Consider the following 18,247-nt stretch of genomic DNA (forward strand, 5'->3'; position numbering starts at 1 on the left):
AGAGATGAGGTGACAATTATCGAAAAGGCAGAATATCTAATTTAATTATGTAAATATAGGTTTGTGGATAACACTGATACTTTTAATGTGTTCAGGATTTATTAAGTGGAATAGAATATTTTGTAGTTTCAAAATGGGACCATATTTTTTTGTTTTTTTAGTATGATGTCTGATTAGGGTGACCATATTTCCCTATGCTGAATATGGGACACCTGGTAAAATTACTCATATTCAAGCGAGTTCAATGGCAATCTATCAGAATTATCAGTACAAACATTCAAATTAACATCAAGTTGACTGAGCCATTGTTAAAAAGAAATACTGCGTAATTGGATTCTTTTTATTTACCTTCTTATCTTTAAGGCTTTAGGGTTCACACGGGGAGGGTGACACAAACACCACTACCCCTCACACACACACAGGGAGAGATGACACACACACACTCCTATACCCCTCTCTCACATGGGGTGGGGGTGACCAACCAACCCCACCCTCCCTGCCAGCTGCTCTCAGCCCTCCATGCCTGACTGGTATACCCACCTCTCCTGGTATCCAGTGCCATGTCTTCCCAAGGCAACGAGTGGTCACATTCCCCGCTCCCCAGATTTCTGCCAGGGTTCAGACCAGCAGCAGCCTTTTGGCACTGTGTGGGAGGGAAGGGACAGGAGCTACTTCCAGCCACAGGGAAGGAAGGGGGGCTGGGAGGGAGGGATGACCTGGCCTGTGTCTTTGCAGAGCTCATCTCTTCTCTCCCTCCCTCCCCACCCCCTAGCCCTCCACCATGTGGCTGGAAGCAGCTGCCCACACAGTGCCCACACAGTGTCAAAAGGCAGCTAACACCTCCAGGCTGCTGCTGGCCACTGACATAACCCAGCCACCTCCGGCTACAGCGTGGGCAGAAAGGGGTTAAGCCCTAAGGATGCTTTGTGCACCAGGGCCCAGAGAACCTGACTTCAGGGGCTTCAGTGTACCCAGCCAGAGAGGTGGCTCAGCAAGGGAGAGTGCCTAGGGGACAAAGCAGCCCCACGCTCCCTGGGGCAGAACCCAGGGCAGGGCGGGGGATGGGTGAAGAGGGTGCTAAGCCTCCCCTGGGGCTGCTGTGGAGCCTGCAGGTTCGGGGCATTAACAGGCTGGAAATTGCCTCCACCCCCTCCCGCCACTCCAGAGCTTAGCTGAGAGGCGGAGAGACTTCCCAGGGCTTGGCTCCTCCTGGCCAGCATCCTGGGTCAGAGGGTCTTGGGCTTTCCCAGGGCACCGGCCCAGCCAGAGGCAGTGGGGGAAGGAAGGAGCCTGCCGGCCAGGTTGTTGGTGAGCTGGGTGCTCCAACCAGGGCCTGGTTCTCCACCCAGTGCTGGAAATGGGATGCGCCCTGCTGAAGTGGGGGGGGGGCAAAGGGGCATGGAGTAGCAGTGGGCATGGGGGGCCAAGGGGCAAAGCAGGGAGAGGACAGCAAGAGGGGGAGCACATAGAGGGCCAATAGGTGGGCAGCAGAGGTGACACGTTACCGGCCACTGCCTGGCACCACCCACACTCACCAACCACTGCAGCGCACAGCCCGCACCGTCTGGAAATGGGATGGGGGCTGGGGCCCTGCTGGCTGAGAGCCGGCACACAGTAGGGGCTGCACTGATGAAGCGGCAGGGGGAGCGGCTAGCCCTACATGCTGAGTGTTCGCCCTGCCACCAGCCTTGCACATCCATCCCCATTGTTGGCAACTGGGCCCTCCCACTCACCACTGGTGGGCGGGTGGGTGGCGATCAGGTATCTGGCCAGCAGTAGGACTCGCTAGTACTGATGTGGGAGGGGGGTGAGAGACAGAAAATACAGGACAATTTGCCTGCTTTTTAGAAAAAGTCGGGGCACCTGCAGGAGGGCTTCAATACGGGACCGTCCCTTTAAAAACGGGACTCTGGTCACCCTATATCTGATGCATTTGTGAACAACTGTTGAAAACATGCTCCCATTTATACTAACTCTGCCCCAATTATTAGCCGCCTATTCATTTTTTTATGTTTTTTAGTGTTTTGTTGTTCTAGGTCTGATTTGACCAAAATATTTTCTTTTGAGAAGCTTGTAAATGCTTAGAGTATTACAGCAATCATTATTTCAGTTTCAGTCTACACACTTCGCTGCTTTATCATCATCATGAGAAAAGTTTCATCCTTCAGCAGCTCCTGCTGAGACAGTCTTAAACTCAGAGAAGGTAGCAGAGAAGAGACACTTTTCTTTATAGCAGACTGTATGTAATTTGCTAGAAATTAAGGGAGGACACCTTTCTTTGGAAATCACATCCAGACACAGAATGAGGCTTTATTCAATTGTCAGAAAGAATTCTGAGCCTTTAAAGCCACTTTTGCTGTATACAGTCATCAGGATGCAGACAAAACAACAACAACAAAATAAAACAGGAAGATGTTTTCGATGGTCTATACTGGATGTAAAGAATATAAGAAAAATTCACATTGCCATTTAAGTAAATAAGGAGAACAAAACCACCATTATCTCTTTAATTAATGACAGGGGGATAAAGTTCAGTGAAATCAAATTCAGCTACTAAATCCCACTGGAGAGTGCAAAAGAACTGAGTAAAAAATTGTGACTGGCTAAGAGGAAAAGTTGCTAGGCACGTAAACAAGACTAGAAGGTGTGCAGGGGAAAGAGAGAGATGAAGTGTACAACAGGGAAAAGGTAGAGGCAAGAAGGCAGTCAGCACTACAGCATATATGAGTTCTAGAGCAACAACTCCGTTAGAAGGAACAAAACATGACAGTGACTCTTGGACACAGGCAGAGGGAATTTTTATGAACTCATGCCCTTTTTCAGGGAAGTGTCCCAAATCATGCTCAGATTGCTGCAAACTATTAAGAGAAACAGTTATTAGTCATGCATTTCAACCAGAAGAGCCACAAATGGGTCAGAAGCTGGTTGTGGAGAAATTGGGGAGTGTTGGGGAAGAAAGGGATCTCATTGCCTGTTGAGGGATGAAAAGTTCATCCATTGGAGTTGACACCGGGGTTTCCTAATCCTGTTGAGTGGCCAAGGACATGTAACTATCAGCGGTAAGGCCAAAGCAGCAGCCTGGGGTCATGCAAATCTTTAACATGTAACTTGAAATTAAACCGTGGATTAGCCATCATTTGTGGTTTCATTGTCACTTCCCTTCTTTTCAGCCTTATGTAGGTTACAATTCAGATTAAAGAAGAATTCTAAGCAGAAATGTATGGCTCCTGTGATAATATATATCTTTAAGTTCTCCTCTATGGTCCGAAAACAATTTTTTTTTTTTACACTTTTTCTAGTGGAAATGGATACATTACCTTTCTTTCAGTATCAGTATAGACTTTTTCTTTCTACATGAGCACTGTTGCTAGGAAGCAAAGTTCATGTTTTCTGTGTTTGTACCTTTTAAGATGCTATTAAATGTATTCCAGGTAAATATCTTTGGCTGGTGTTTATATACTTGTAATATTCTTTTTCGTATGACTCTAAGAAAAACGGAGAATTGGGAAACACAACAGCAGATTACCTTCAATATAGACAAGAACAAGGTAAGGCATATTTGTATATTGATAGGTTCTGCAATAGTTCTTACTTCTCAAGAAAAGATCTAGAAATTATAGTAGAAAGTTTCGTGAACCCACCTGCTTAATGTACAGCATCAGTAAAAATGGTTTTAGCTTTGTTAAAAGGTAAAAATTTTGTGCCATTAGTGGAGATTCTATGACACTGAAGTCATATGTAAAATTTGATACCTTATTGCAAATCTATACAAAATTGCTTTTCCAGAGACTTATTGTAGTACTAGGAGTTTATGTTTTATGTATTTTGTACAATTTAGAATGAAGGATAAAGAATAATAATGTAGCATGTATTAAATGTACTGATGTATGATATGATTTGACCATATTCTGCCAGCCACCCTTTCTGAAAGTGTCCTAATGTCCCACTGGTAAAGATGCATTAGCCAGAATCTTGTATCTGAAGCTGATTTCAAGGCAACAGTAACAGACCTTTAGGGTCACCACTTTGTTGTAGGTTTAGCATTTTGAAGTAAGTAAAAGAATGCAATGATTGTTTTCTCCTGCATTGCAATTTGCACTTCCTGTTCAAATGCTTTGTGTAAATCAATTTTATTTTGTGTGTGAATGAGGAATGTGTGTGTTAGAAGATAAGTGTGAAGGCCATCACCGGACCAGATGTTCTAGGGAGGAATCGAGGATGGACATAAAGGCACCAGGAGATTGCAACTCACCCCTATTGAGATGTCAGAGGAGGGCAGATTGACGACTCTAAAAGATGTGGCAGGCACCCATCAATAGGGACAAGATAGCTGTGATCAAAATAAGCATGGGATAACTCCCTGAGAGACTGATGAAAGAACAAGATAAAGGATGAGAAGAACAATTTAAGAAAACAAGCACTCATCAAATGACAATTGATTACAGCATGACAGTGCAAAACTCATTGGTCCCAATGAAGGAAAATCACTATATAATAAACAGGATGCTTTACTATGAAACTTTGGGTTCATCCTGCCAAGACCTCCCCAGAAGCTTCGTGTCGCGACTGACAGAGCCTGGCTCCTCTCTACCCATGATCAACCTAGCTGGCCACTAGATTGATCCAAACTCTCAACTGGTAACTATAACATCGACCCCAACCCCTCCCAGAGCCTGCACCCCCCCTTTGGCCCCCAAACTCCCTCCCAGAGCCTGCACTTCCTCCCTCCGCCCCCCTCTGGCCCCAAACTCCCTCCCAGAGCCTGCACCCCCACCCACAGCCTGCACCCAAACTCAGTCCCAGAGCCTGCACTCCTCATCCCCTCCTGCACTCCCAGCCCGGAGCCTGCACACAGCATCCAAACTCCATCCCAGAGCTTGCATCCCCACCCACTTCCCACATATCCCCTCCTGCCCCCAAACTCCCTCCCAGAGCCTGCACCCCCACCCCCAGCCCAGAGCCAGCACCCAAATTCTGTCCCAGAGCTGTACCCCAGACTCCCTCCCCCACCCTCCATCCCTCCCCCTCCTGCACCCCCAGAGCCTGCACCCAGCACCCAAACTCCATCCCAGAGCCCGCACCCCAGACTCCCTCCCCCACCCAAACTCCCTCCCAGAGCCCAACCTCTCACCTGTCCTGCACCCCAATCCCCTGCCCCAGCCCAGGGCCTGCACACCAGACCTCCTCCCCCCACCCAAACTCCCTCCCAGAGCCTTAGGCAGGTGGGGTCGGTGGATTTGAGGGGCGGGGGGCACGTTCTGAGCACCACCAAAATTTCTAAAAACCTGCCATCCCTGCGTGTGTGTGTGTGTGATTGACTGCATATGCTAATTGTTGTATTTCCAATAAATGCGGTGTATTGCCTTTTCCCCTGAAAAAGATCCCGTGTGCGTCTTATAAGCATAACATTATTACATAACCTTCTACTGCCAATCGTCTCAGACGGGCCTCAGTCTAATTCTTAGTGGGCAGATATCACCAAACAAACAACACAACTACCACTAATTAGCTTCCTTGTTGACAGTCATAGCATAGAGGACAAGGATTGAATGGGTATGGAGACTGAATGACTCTCTCATCATCAAAGGACTAAGTCAGGGTGGAGATATACTAGTAAGACAGTGAGAGGAAGCTTGCATTGGTTCCAGTTCCGTGAATAGAGGACTTCAGTACCCAGGACAGTCAATTCGGTTTAACATAAGAACATAAGAATGGCCATACTGGGTCAGACCAAAGGTCCATCCAGCTCACTATCCTGTCTACCGACAGTGGCCAATGCCAGGTGCCCCAGAGGGAGTGAACCGAACAGGTAATGATCAAGCGATCTCTTTCCTGCCATCCATCTCCAGCCTCTGACAAACAGAGGTTAGGGACACCACAGGCATTATATCTGCACAAAAATTAATCAATCAAACAAGATACACAGCCATAGGGAAATCTGACTGTTTCTACACATAGAGTGAGTAAATTATAAGGTTATATAAACCACTTTGAATATGTTTCCCACTTTTGGTTGCCTCATCTCTAACTAGGAGGTGAAAAAGGTCCATAAAAGGTCCATAAAAGGGCAACAATATTATTTGTGGTTTCAAACATGGAGAGATTAGAAAGAAAGTCTGGAAGCAAATGACTAGGTGGAGATAGTGTATGTAAGAGGAATATACAATAAGGATGAATAATATTATGAGAGCCAATTGATCCAGGGAGCAGCTGCGAGGGAATTGAATGTTTTTGCTAAATAGATAATATCCAATAGGGTTCAGGCAATGTTTGTAATAAACCTATTTTTGATTAAGATTATTTGGAATAGTGCTTCCTGGGGGATTATTGCTTCCAATTGCTAATATTTTCTTCTTTTTTTAAGTCTTAGTTTATGATTGAAATGGGAAGATAGATGGCACAGAACAAAGTGCCTGGCCAGGTCTGGGGATACAAATAATTATAGCCCCAAAGCAAACATAGGCCCTAGAAATAAGGATTTATTTTCTAGCTCATTATAAAAGAGCTTGAATTTAAGTGGCAATCCTGTGGAATCTATAATGTATATCTATGAAGTCCAGCAGCTTTCTAAGTTGGAGACTTTGGTACCATCAAATCCAAACCTGAATCCTAGCCTGGAACTGGGCTCAGACCTAAATTTTTAACCTTAGCATGGTCCATCTCTAATTTTTATGGCTCATCTTAGAGTTATGATGCTTTTGAAAAGACGTAGGCAGTGTATTGCTCATATCTTGAATGAAGCTAGAGTAGCCATATATATGATCGCTGTGTATCTTATCAGATATCACTGTAGCACAGTCATAGAGCATTAAGATATGGAGCATTGTGGAGATAGTTGCACAAGAATAATATAAAGAACCTAATCCTGAAGACATGTTACATTGCTCTTTGGTACACAGAACTCTCAGAAACCAGCTTCAGTCACTCATAGCATGGGCTAATTTCTGCAGAGACAAGGTCTGCATGGTGGGCAAGGGGAATACTAAAAAAAGACAGGCATAACAAAGCTGAAGGGGGTAGGGTCTGTTAAGGAACCCTTGTAAATTAGCAATACTACTTCTTGTTACCTGTGTGTCCAACCCCAGTCCACCCTGCTGAAGCTGTGTGCTCTCCCCTTGTATAGCTGCAAAGAGGGAGAAGGATGAGTCAGTGGTTATTAGTTTTTTAAGCTGGGTATGAGAGTGAAAGGGGGGTCTCTTTTCCAGATCACTGAACCTCTGATTCCCATTGGACAAGGAGGGAGTACGGCCCAACCTCAAATTGCTGTTGTGGCAAGGGATTGGGGAGAGGTGTGAGGGTCCCATTCTCTTGTCCCTCCTGAATGCCATCGTGGGGTTTTCATCCTCTTATCCTCATCAGGCTCCTTTACCTCTATCATGTTAAATCTATTTTGGAGAAGTCAAACAGGGAGAAGGTTTCAGGCTACGTGACCTCCTTTAAAGCATTCCCTGCATTGTTAACTAGAAAAAAACCAACCCTCTGCTACCATACCAGGAGAGGTATTGAGAAAGTTTTTTGCTTTTTCCAGTCATTTCCAGAGCTCTGTGTGTGGCTCGAAAGCTTGTTTCTCTCTCACCAACAGAAGTTGGTCCAATAAAAGATATTACCTCACCCACCTTATCTCTGCAGCATACCAAGGCACTTCTGTAAGATGGCGACAGGTGCCATAGAGAAACCATAGATAGATATATGGCAGTCAGGTGAGACAGAGAGACAGATAGTGTTCTTGTGAAGGGGTCAGAATGGGTGACCATATAAAGCCCTACTCTGCTGCTTGTGAATGGGGACTACCTGAGGACAGTTCCCTGACTTTGGCGCATGGGAAGCTTAGAAAGCTTGCATGCAGTAGAAACTTGAAAGCAGGCATGGGTTGAATAGAGCTCTGAACGTGCATAAAATACCAAGATATGATCAATACCAAGGAGTGATTTTTATCTCTTTCTTGCATCACTAGAATTAAAAAGAGAAGGCAAGTATGAGATATCTATTAAAAAAGCGAGGAGACCAAGGAGATTTGTGCCAATTGTTCTCTTATGCTAACAGAAAATAAAAACAGCAGAGTTTAATACACTCATTTTCAGGAACTCTGCCACAAGGACAACCATTGTAAACTTTGATATTTTAAGTCCAAATATCTGCCTATGCACCCAACAGCCTGCATAGCAAAGGGGAGCGGAGTTTCTAACTCTTGTGTCTAATCCACAAGAAGTCCTAGTGTTGCAGGGCAGCATTGCATGCAGCAGTCTGGTACAGTACTCTTTGCTGTTGCTGTCAGCAGGGACCAGGGACAAATAATTGGTCATTAGAGTTGGAGGTTTTCAAGAAAAAGCTTTTCTTTTTTTCCCCATTGCAAAATGGTGATTTGTCAAAACTGAAACTCTTTATGGGAAAGTGCCAGTTTCAACAAACTTCTCATCTCAAAGAAATTTTGGAAAGAAAAGATTCAGAATTGTCAAAACATCCCATTATGACATTTTCAAAATGGAAAAAACAGTGTTGGGTTTTTTATTTTGTTTTGGTTCATGATGAGTATTCATTTTGCAATTTACCAAATACATAACACACACACACACACACACACACATATGATCGAAATCAAAACAAAATGTTGACTTGCCCCCAATTTTTTTATTGGACGGGGGGAAGGTTGTTGGTTCACTAACATTTTTGAGATTTTGCTTTGTTACCCCAATTCAAAAGAGGAAAGAACTTTCCAGGACAGGAAAACTGTTTCTTGCCCTGCTCTAGTCACAAAGTCAGCTGGTTCTTGCAGCTGAGGCCACACACCAGCTAGAGGTATCTAGAAAACCATGCCCTTATTGGGCATTGACATGTTAGCCAGCCACATCATCCAGCATTTTCTTGTGTGCCAGTGAAGGATTATGAACTAGATAGCCACTCCTAATACAGACATGGCTGCTTGTTTTCACTTTTGTAACTGTCTTTCCCCTTCCCTCATCCCAGAACATAGGCCGCATTTAGCCGTTAAAGTGCCTATTTTACTTCTTTTTCCCTTCTTCTATTTGGCAGGGGAGTCCAAGTTTTATGTTTAAAAATTATATGTGGTTAGCCTTCAGTAATTATTTCAAAGAAATTGAAATCTATTGTCTTCAGCTTCAGAGCCAGAAGGCTGTGGCTGGCTCATAACTTAAAATTCTTCATCAGAATAAACAGCTAGAGTGACTCTAATAACAAACCCGCTAATTAAATCTGTCTCTCATGCTGCCAGGCTGTGTTTCATGTAAACAAATTTTAGACACTTCCAATGTTTACTCATAGATACAGAAAAATATTACTTGTGATGTGGACACTTCCCAGCTGACAACTGGACTGACACCATCAAACAGTTCACTAAACAGCCATCAGGTTACTAATAATTTTTGATCACTACTGAACTAGGCTGGATTTGAAATAATGAAACTTTCCAGTTTTTTGAGACTGTATTTAAAGAGCATTTATGAACTGCACAAGAATGGTGGGTCGAAGACAATATTGAAATGTTCATTATCGTGTTAGTTCAGCAGGCAAACGGACTTTGACAGACAATAGAGACGCTGAACAATGGAGTACAACTGTTCATTTCAGCAGTATATTTCCATTTGTCCTAAAATCCTTAAGCAATGGCATGAACGATTGCAGAAACAGGCTCTAGTTCTGCAAACACTTACACACGTGAGAAGTCCCATGAAGTTCAAAGGGACTACCCAGATGCATAAAGTTACTCGTGCATGTTGCAGGATCAGGCCCATAGTTATTATAAATGTCAAAGTAGTGATATCACCTAAAGAAGCCAATGAAACTATAGTGGCTGCAGAAGCGTCTCACGCACTTAAACAGTTTAGCATGCCTAAATGTAAAATTAAAAATGAATAATGGACAAAGATCTAAGTTAGGTGATTTGGCCATTTAAGTAATATAATCAGTATGGCTGAGAAAAGATAGTCAAACCTTTAAAATCAAGTTTCATACAAGCAAGCTTCGCCATGACCAATATTTCTCATACTTTACAGTACCAATTACCCAAACTTAAAAAGAAAGTCTACCTGATGGAGATGATGTTGTCATTACAGAAGGAGACCAAAAATAGGTTTTCAAATTCTATATGAAAATGAATAGCAGTCAGTACTGTAGCCGTTGGTTGTATGTTGTTTATTTTGTTGGTTCATTACATTTATTTTTCTGTCCCCTGACTTCAGTTTTGAATATGCTGCAAATTTTTGTAATGACAATGCCTAATTTCAAAAGAAAAGTTGTTGGGATGGACACAAGCAGCGAGTGATATGGGTCCGTGGTGCCTGTGCTCCACCAATATTTAGGAACTTGGGCCCAGCTCTACCAATGTTTGGGCTTACCGCGCTTTGGGGGGCGCCGCACTTCAGGGGGATGCCTGGGGAGTTAGCAGGGGGCCTGGCGCTGGCAGCAGCGAGTGACCCGACCCCAGCCCACCCCACTGTACTCCGCCTCGCCGGCTCCCAGCATTACTCAGGGGAGGGGGCAGAATCCAGAAAGAGGCAGGGCGGGGGTGGGGTCTTGGGGGAAGGGGTGGAATGGGGGCAGGGAGGGGGCAGAGCAGGGGCAGGCTGGGACTGGCTGGCTTGCTGCTGCCAGCGCCAGGCCCCCTGCTAATGCCCCCAGCCGCCCTGGACCCCACGTCCTCGTGAAGCACGGGGTTCCCCAAAGCATGGGGCGCCGGGCAGTTGCTCCAGTCCATCTTATGGACAGGATGGCTCTGGGTCCAGGGCAGCCTAGGGAGTTAGTGGGAGGCCTGGCACTGGCAGCAGCAAGTGGCCCAGCCCCAGCCTACCCCCGCTCCGCCCTCTCACTGCCCCCATTCCAACCCTTCCCCCAAGACCTTGTCCCTGCCCCGCCTCTTTCTGGCTTCCGCCCCCTCCCCTGAGTGACGCCGGGAGCCAGCAGGGCGGGGCGGAGTAGAGTGGGGTGGGCTGGGGACAGGTCACTCACTGCTGCCGGCACCAGGCCCCCCTGCTAACCACCCAGGCCACCCTGGACCCAGCATTCCCCTGAAGCATGAGGCCCCCCAAAACGTGGGGCCCAGGGCATTTGCCTCGGTCCATCCTATGAACAGGACGGCTCTGCTTGGACCCATTCTGGGCACCACCAAAAATTATACAAACCTGGCACCCATGGGGGTGGAAGCTGCAAGTTTTGGCAGGTAGGTAGCAGGACATTGGTCATTTTGGTACTTGAGAAGGCTTAGGAACATATTTGGGACAGTGGAGTTAGGCTTATTAGCTAAAATGAACAGCTCTCAGATATAGTGTTTCATGCTGCTTGCAGACTCAGGAAGGCAGCACTGCAGTGTTTTGCAGTGTTTTGTTTCATATTTTCAAGGTTTGCTTCAAAACCATGAGAGCTAGAAACAGCATTTTGTAAAAAATGAAACCTTGGATTTATGAGCACAATTGTGTGGCAAGGAGTGAATTCCACAGCCAGGGCGTGATGGAACCACAGGCTCTATCATTGAGTTTAATGGGGGCGAGACTGGACTCCGTAAGCATGTTATCATCACTCTCACTGGAGGCAGGACCACTCTAGCTGTGAGAACTGCCCTCCACAGATTTTGACCTGGAGTGGTAGGAAGAATATAGAGAGCAAGCTGGGAATAACAGGGCTGGCTTGACAACAGCAGTAATGATGCTCTTTCAGCTGGCTCCTTGCAGAGGTGAAAGTAAGCCGGTTCACCCCAGTACGGCGTACCAGCAAAAGCCAGTGCGCCGTACCAGGGTGGATCAGCTTCCCCAGGTGGCAATTTAAAGGGCCTGCGGCTCCCAGCAGCGGCTGGAGCCCCCATCCCTTTAAATTGCTGCCAGAGCCCCGCTGCCGGAGCCCTGAGGTAGCAGCAGCAGGGCTGGAGAGGAGATTTAAAGGGCCCAGGGCAGTAGCGACGGGCGAGCCCTGGGCCCTTTAAATCGTCCCTGGAGCCCCGCTGCCACTTCCCCAGGGCTCCGGCAGGCTCCGGGGATGATTTAAAGGTCCAGCACAGTAGTGGCGGCTGGAGCCCCATCCCCAGAGCCCTGGGGCCCTGGGGAAGAGGCAGCGGGGCTCCGGGGACGATTTAAAGGGCCCAGGGCTCCGACCGCCGCTACTGCCCCTGGCCCTTTTAAACCGCTGCCAGAGCCCCCGGCTGCCGCTGTTGCCCCGGGAAGGGGGAAGGAGGCACTTGCTGGTCCTCCCCCAGCCCCGCCCCTTCCACCAGAGGCCCCACCCTTTCCGGGGGCCAGAGCCGGCCCCAGCCCAGCCCTGTACCGGTAAGTCCCTAGACTTACTTTCACCCAAGGCTCCTTGTGAATGGACAGCCTCTCTAACAGCAGTAGGGAACAGCTGCTCTCATGGTAAGAAATGTGAATATAGTCATTTCCTAATAATAGTAATAAGCTTTAGTCAAATCCCCATGTCTATATGTTGATCAAGGTGTACACTTACGATTTAAGATTCTCCATAACAACCTTGAGATTAAACAGCCGTACACAAAGCAGGAAGCTTGTGTTTTAATACCTTTTTCACTCACTTTTTCCCTCTTTCTGAATCTGAAGTACAATAAACAAAAGCAAAGATTAAAAAGGAAACAAATTTAAACCCCTTCTTTTATATATGCCATTTTGTCGTTGTACAGACACTCCTGGAGGTAGAGAATCCGGTATGCTGTTTGCAAACATGCTCTAGAGTAGTTCTCAGGTTCTTCCAGCCTTGATTCTCCACTCCATCCCAGCCGCACTCAGATGGGCAGGCAAAGACACAAGGAATTGGTTGCAGCTCATTGATTCAGGACCATCTGACCCTGGCACAGACTAGAGCTGCGAAGAAACAGCATTGGCCCTCAGGGACCTTATTCCAGCAGACAATTGGGCACCAGGGAGCTCTACCATGCTATGTCCCTAATATGCCTTCTTCTCTCACTTCTGCCAGGAGTGGGGAGCAGCTAGAGCAGAAGCCAGCAGAGCAGCTTATGCTAGCTGCCCACGAGCAGGCAGTTGTGCAGGAAGAATCTCCACCAGCTTTTTCCAGCAGCTTTAAGGCCACTCTGCACTTATGCAACTCAAAATGGCCAAAATGGACCAGAAAATCTGACCCTTTCAGCTTTCACCTATTCACTACATATAACATAGCCTTCACCCTAGACTTTGTCCTTATTTTTGTTTCTGTTTAAAACTAGCATGACTTCAGACAGTCCACAGAGAAAAGTCAATTGATGTATTAACCCTCGAAGAATGCTACAGTAAAACAATTAAGAATCTACTTCTAGGAAAGAAAGCACAAGACCAAGCAATCAGCTTATTGAACTGCACCATCAATTTAGGAAGTACCATTTTGGGCAAAGAGAGAGAGAGAGAGAAGCAAGTGGGTCATATCTCTAGCAGTTATGATAAAAATGACAGTATCCACTATCCATTTCAAAGAGGGTAGGGAGCCAAATGTGCACACATGAATTACACTGCACTCATGCTTCAATGTACTCCAACTTTTCCATATCTGTTTCTTGGTGTAATATTGATGCCAAATCAGCCACATCTCTCATATGCTTGCTACCATTGTTCCAATGACTTCAGGCAAATAAGGACTAAAGACAGTACTGGCATTAATCCACGACACAATCATGTACGAAACTCTAGGACCAAGGGCCATAGTTCAGATTCATTGTCTGTGCCTTGTTGAAATATAATACAAATTGTGCCTTACTGAAAGTGTTTCCACAGCTCATCAGATACTTGCTACTACTATGTATTACAGACATTTTTCTTAGGTACAGGCTAATGGAACTAGTAGGAAATCAACTTCTATTTAAGAAAAATGGAGTTAAGATACTTCAACTATTGCTTATACAATGCTATATTTGTTAAACTGTTAGGATTCATGTGATTCAAATCATATGCATTTTCGAACTATTCTCTTTTCTAAATGCTGACCTTCAAATTATTAAATTCTAGAATGTAATTAGTTTGAGTCTAATATTCTTTCCCCCCCTCCGTGACTTTGTATACTTATGGGACTTTGTAAGGCAAATGCACAATCTCAAACAGGCCAACAAATAAAAAGCAAATAGTGTGCATTATAAAAATTCTTTTGAATGAGTTTTTGAACTATTCAAAACTCCATTGAATATAAATGATTTTTGAGGCTTGCAAAAGCATCCTATTATAGCAAGACATTTTTCTACACATTATACTGTCAATTCCGATACAGTTTTTGAAAGGTGTTATAAATCAGATATTAAAATTCATGTTGGATTGAATCTCAGCATGGAAGGACATAGAGGAAGGCAAAAAGTTTAGAACAGATCTGTTTAGCCATGTTTACGTACAAAAGTTGGCGGGGGTGAGAGTGGGGGGATAGTATTGTGCCAGGATTTTCAAAAGCACTTGTGTGTTTCTGATAATCACACTCAGGTGCTTTTCAATTTTTATAAGTCAAGAGGTGCACTTTTCATTATGAAATCTGGTATGTGAGCCCATGTTGAGAGGTTCAGTTTCTTAAAAATAATGATGTTGTAGGGCCCATCCCTGCCCTGACTCAGACAAATAGTCTGACTCGTGACAAGATGGGCCATAAAGTGTATCCTCGTTTGACAAGATGGCCACTGTTGTGTATCCTCAGTAATTTATTTCTGACAGTGCATGTTATCTTTTTCTTTTTATTCTCATAAGTAGGCCACACTGAAGTCACTGCATTAGGCAAGCAGGGTTTGGCCCACAGCTGATAAACCTATCTGGTTAAAAATCCCTTTCTTAAAAAGTTCTTAAATACTTATGTATCTGAAAGATGCATGAGCCATCAGGCAAATTATTCATGTTTTGAGAAGAGATTTAAAGACTTTTAAAGTTTGTCCCTAACATTAGGCGTCTAAGTCCATATGTAGGTACCTGAGTAAGTGCCCTGATTTTTAAATATGTTGACCAGATGTTCTTATTGATTTGGCCTAAGTGTCTGTCTGATAGAAAAAACACTCTAATCACATTAGATGAGATTCAACATTTAAAACTCCCAGTTTGGATGACTGGGTAGCAATAACCCTTAGCTATGGACGTACTGCATGTACTGCAAGTAATAGTCCTTTTGGAGCCAGAGAGCCTGAATCTGATCTTGCACCAGTGAAAATTGTAATTCTCCTGAAGTCCATGGACTCACACTTATGTGACAGATTCAGGCCCACATAGTCTCTCAGGGACCATAGAGAATTTTTAAGATAGATTCTATAGATACTTTGAGAGTGCTTTTATTTACACTAAGGCCCCTTTACGCTGCTGTGACAGTGTAAAGGGTATTTAAAGTGGATGTCAGTGCAATTTGCTGATGTCATGCAAAGGGACCTTCATGTCACTGACGCACCAGGATTTTTATTTATTCTACTACAAAAACATACATCCCCTGTGGTTCCCTGTTGCATGGTATGGGAGGGAACAAATCCACAATGAAAGTCACATGGGGCATTTTGGAGGGGAAGGTGGCTAAATGGGATGCCACCCCCTTTCTTATTTTTCATTCTTCTGTCTGACCCCATGTCAGAAGTTAGCATATACAGCGATGGCAGGAAAAATCCATAGAGTGGCATGCTTCTTTCCCACACCCTCATTCTAGACAAGCCATAGGAGAACTCAGAGAATTAATGCCTGCAGCACTATTAAGCCCCATTGCATGCTCTTCCATTCAGTTATTGAGAACAACTGGAAATGGTAGATGCTGATCACAGCAGTTGGGTAACAGAGATAGAAGAGGTATTGCCCTTCAAGTCTTGCAGCAATCTTCAGGGTTAGGGCCCTCAACTGACTTCTTTCTCCCTGCACCTTCAGCCTCTGTTGCAGTTGGAGTACGGGTATCCTGCCCTTCACTTTTGCTCAGACGGGCAAGTATAGGCCATATGCATTTAAAACCACAAATGTAAAATAGCATTGTCCGACTGAGAAGTTACATAGAAAATTAAGGCTGAAAATTCATCATTAATTCACCTGTTGTGCCTTGATATTGCAGAGAGAGCTGTAGACAAAACATGGTCCTGATCCTGCCATCCTCGGTCAAGTAACATTCCCATCCCATGGGATCGTGCCTGAGCAAAACTGCAGGATTGGGGTCCATGGGTGTGATCATGAAATGGGAGTTTTGCCATTTTGCAGGGCCCATATATGTGCTGCTTTATTTATAACAGGTTGAGTTAAATAGAAAATAGGAATCCAGAAGTTCAGATTATTCCTGAATTTCCTTGAGTTTGTGGGTTTAAGTCATAATTTAACCATTAACTTTTTGTTTTCTAGTTACTATAGTACGTATCTGCAGGTAATTACTGCAGACATTGTTTTAAAATAAACCTACAGATTTGCATGATAAGCCTTATTTTAATGTGCCTGTGTTTGTCTATTTTTTTTATGTCACTGTTAGTCTCCTTTGTATCTCTCGCCTGTTTAGGATTTTTTTCAGTGCCCAGAGAAACATCCATCACTGCTGGGAAGCAGATCTCACTACAGGCTTCCTGTGGCATAGCCAAGCCAATGACAGAGAAGATTGTTCCAGTTGCTCTGAGTGAAACAAGTCCCTTCCCTGAGTTGTTAGCTTCCTGAACCACCATTACTGGTTTTTGTTTTTAGTAATGACATTTAGAAATTTCCCATATGAATTCACAATACACACCTATTGTAACATATATCATAAAAAATCTGGGGGTATTTTTTTGCTTTGAAAAGAGTTTTGATATGGCAAAGAACTGAATTTAAAACTTTTGGTACTGTAAGCACACCTTAGTGTGCAGCCAAATTCCCACTGATGTTAATTGGAGTTATGTGCTGTAGAGATTAAAATCAGTATTTACCCCTTAATTTTTATTACTTGATATAGCTGCAGAACCCACATTGACCTCCCCAACCAATAGGAAACGTGGCATTTTTAGTAATAATAACATTTGACCTCACAGCTTAACACAATTGTATTAAATAAGTATGTGCTTTACTGAAAACAGTTCTTGAGCAGAATGGTCTTACTAATCCTGGGCAACAAGTGGAAGCAAAGCTTAATTACAATGGTTGTAGTTAAAAAGTCAGCATTAACCAGCAGATACCACAAAGTTACCAATTATTTTCTTTTCTCAAATATGGAAAAACTGGTGTCAGATACAACTGTGTGATTCTTGTTGACAAAATGCTGACTTTTAAATAGTGACTGTTGTATCTGAGGACTTTGAAAACTATTAAACAGTAAGAAGTAACCTCACCTGCTTGGCGTTGTCTTTAAGCAACCTTTGATGTATTTGTCAGTAGCCTCTTCGTGAGATACATCATCCACCTCCTGCACAGTTTCTTTCTTATGACAGAGTAGTATGTAATTTTTGTCATCGTTGTTTGCCCAGAATGTACCAACAGATGTCTCGTAACGTATACAGAACTCAACTTTAGCTCCATTTCTCTGATAAGGAGGAACCAATGAAATCTTAAAGAAGAACTGGTCAGTTTCACCATCACAAGAATTAGGCACATAGTCTGCTAAGATGTCATAGTAAGTTAGCCAGTCATCTAGTGACATTCTCACATATATCAACTTTTCAAAAGATACATTTAGAACTCGAATAATGCCCTTCATACATGTTATCCCAGGTAGGAACTCAATTGACTCTAGAAGTACTTTCTGTACACGCACTTGTTGCAGAAGGTCTTCTTGTGAGGCAGGTAATATAAACAGTGGAGAGAGAAAATATTCCTCCGCAGTTAAAACTTTATCTTCTAAGTCATCGTTTTGTGATGTGGCTGGAACTTCCCAAGTATCAAACTCTTTAACAGACACAAGATCAAAGCCGAATGCATCAGCAAACGAAACTTTTCTTGCAATGGTAGATGGGGTTTCTGGTTCCAAGTCTTCTGAAGAAGCAGAATTCCGCCTTCGGGGAAGGGGGGAGAAACGAGGCTTAAGGGTATCTTTAATATCTTCATCTTCTGAAAGGGAATCATTTAAAGCAGAAACTTCTAATAAGTTATCCCTTCTAAACTGACTAGGTTCTTCAAAAGACTCCATTGGGCTCTCTGATATAAACTGAAAGAGAACTCTGCAACTAGTGGCAGCTGATATTTGAGACACTATGATTTAAAACAAGGATTAATGTTACAGTTGACATTGAAAGAAAAGTGAGTCAGGTCTATTAATACGTGCAGTGGTGTGTAAACTATGTTGGACTCTTCTCCAAAGGCCTTAAATCTGATAGCATTAGTGTTACAATTTCAGACATAAGTTTTAAATAATGCATTGACTTTTT

At 44.1% G+C, this 18,247-nt stretch overlaps 1 protein-coding gene across 1 annotated transcript in view; it reads right to left on the minus strand.

The window, feature by feature from the left end:
• PPP1R3A (protein phosphatase 1 regulatory subunit 3A) overlaps nt 1-18,009 on the minus strand; it is a gene marked incomplete at its 5' end in the record, with an annotated part of 37,293 nt that extends 19,284 nt beyond the window's left edge. The window contains one exon of the mRNA XM_084634959.1: nt 17,216-18,009. Coding sequence (XP_084491085.1) covers nt 17,216-18,009 — 794 coding nt within the window. The remainder of the gene's footprint in view (nt 1-17,215) is intronic.
• Nucleotides 18,010-18,247: the final 238 nt, after the last annotated feature.

Source organism: Lepidochelys olivacea, assembly GCF_965140295.1.
Source record: "Lepidochelys olivacea isolate rLepOli2 genome assembly, chromosome: 1".
Classification (NCBI taxonomy): domain Eukaryota; kingdom Metazoa; phylum Chordata; order Testudines; family Cheloniidae; genus Lepidochelys; species Lepidochelys olivacea.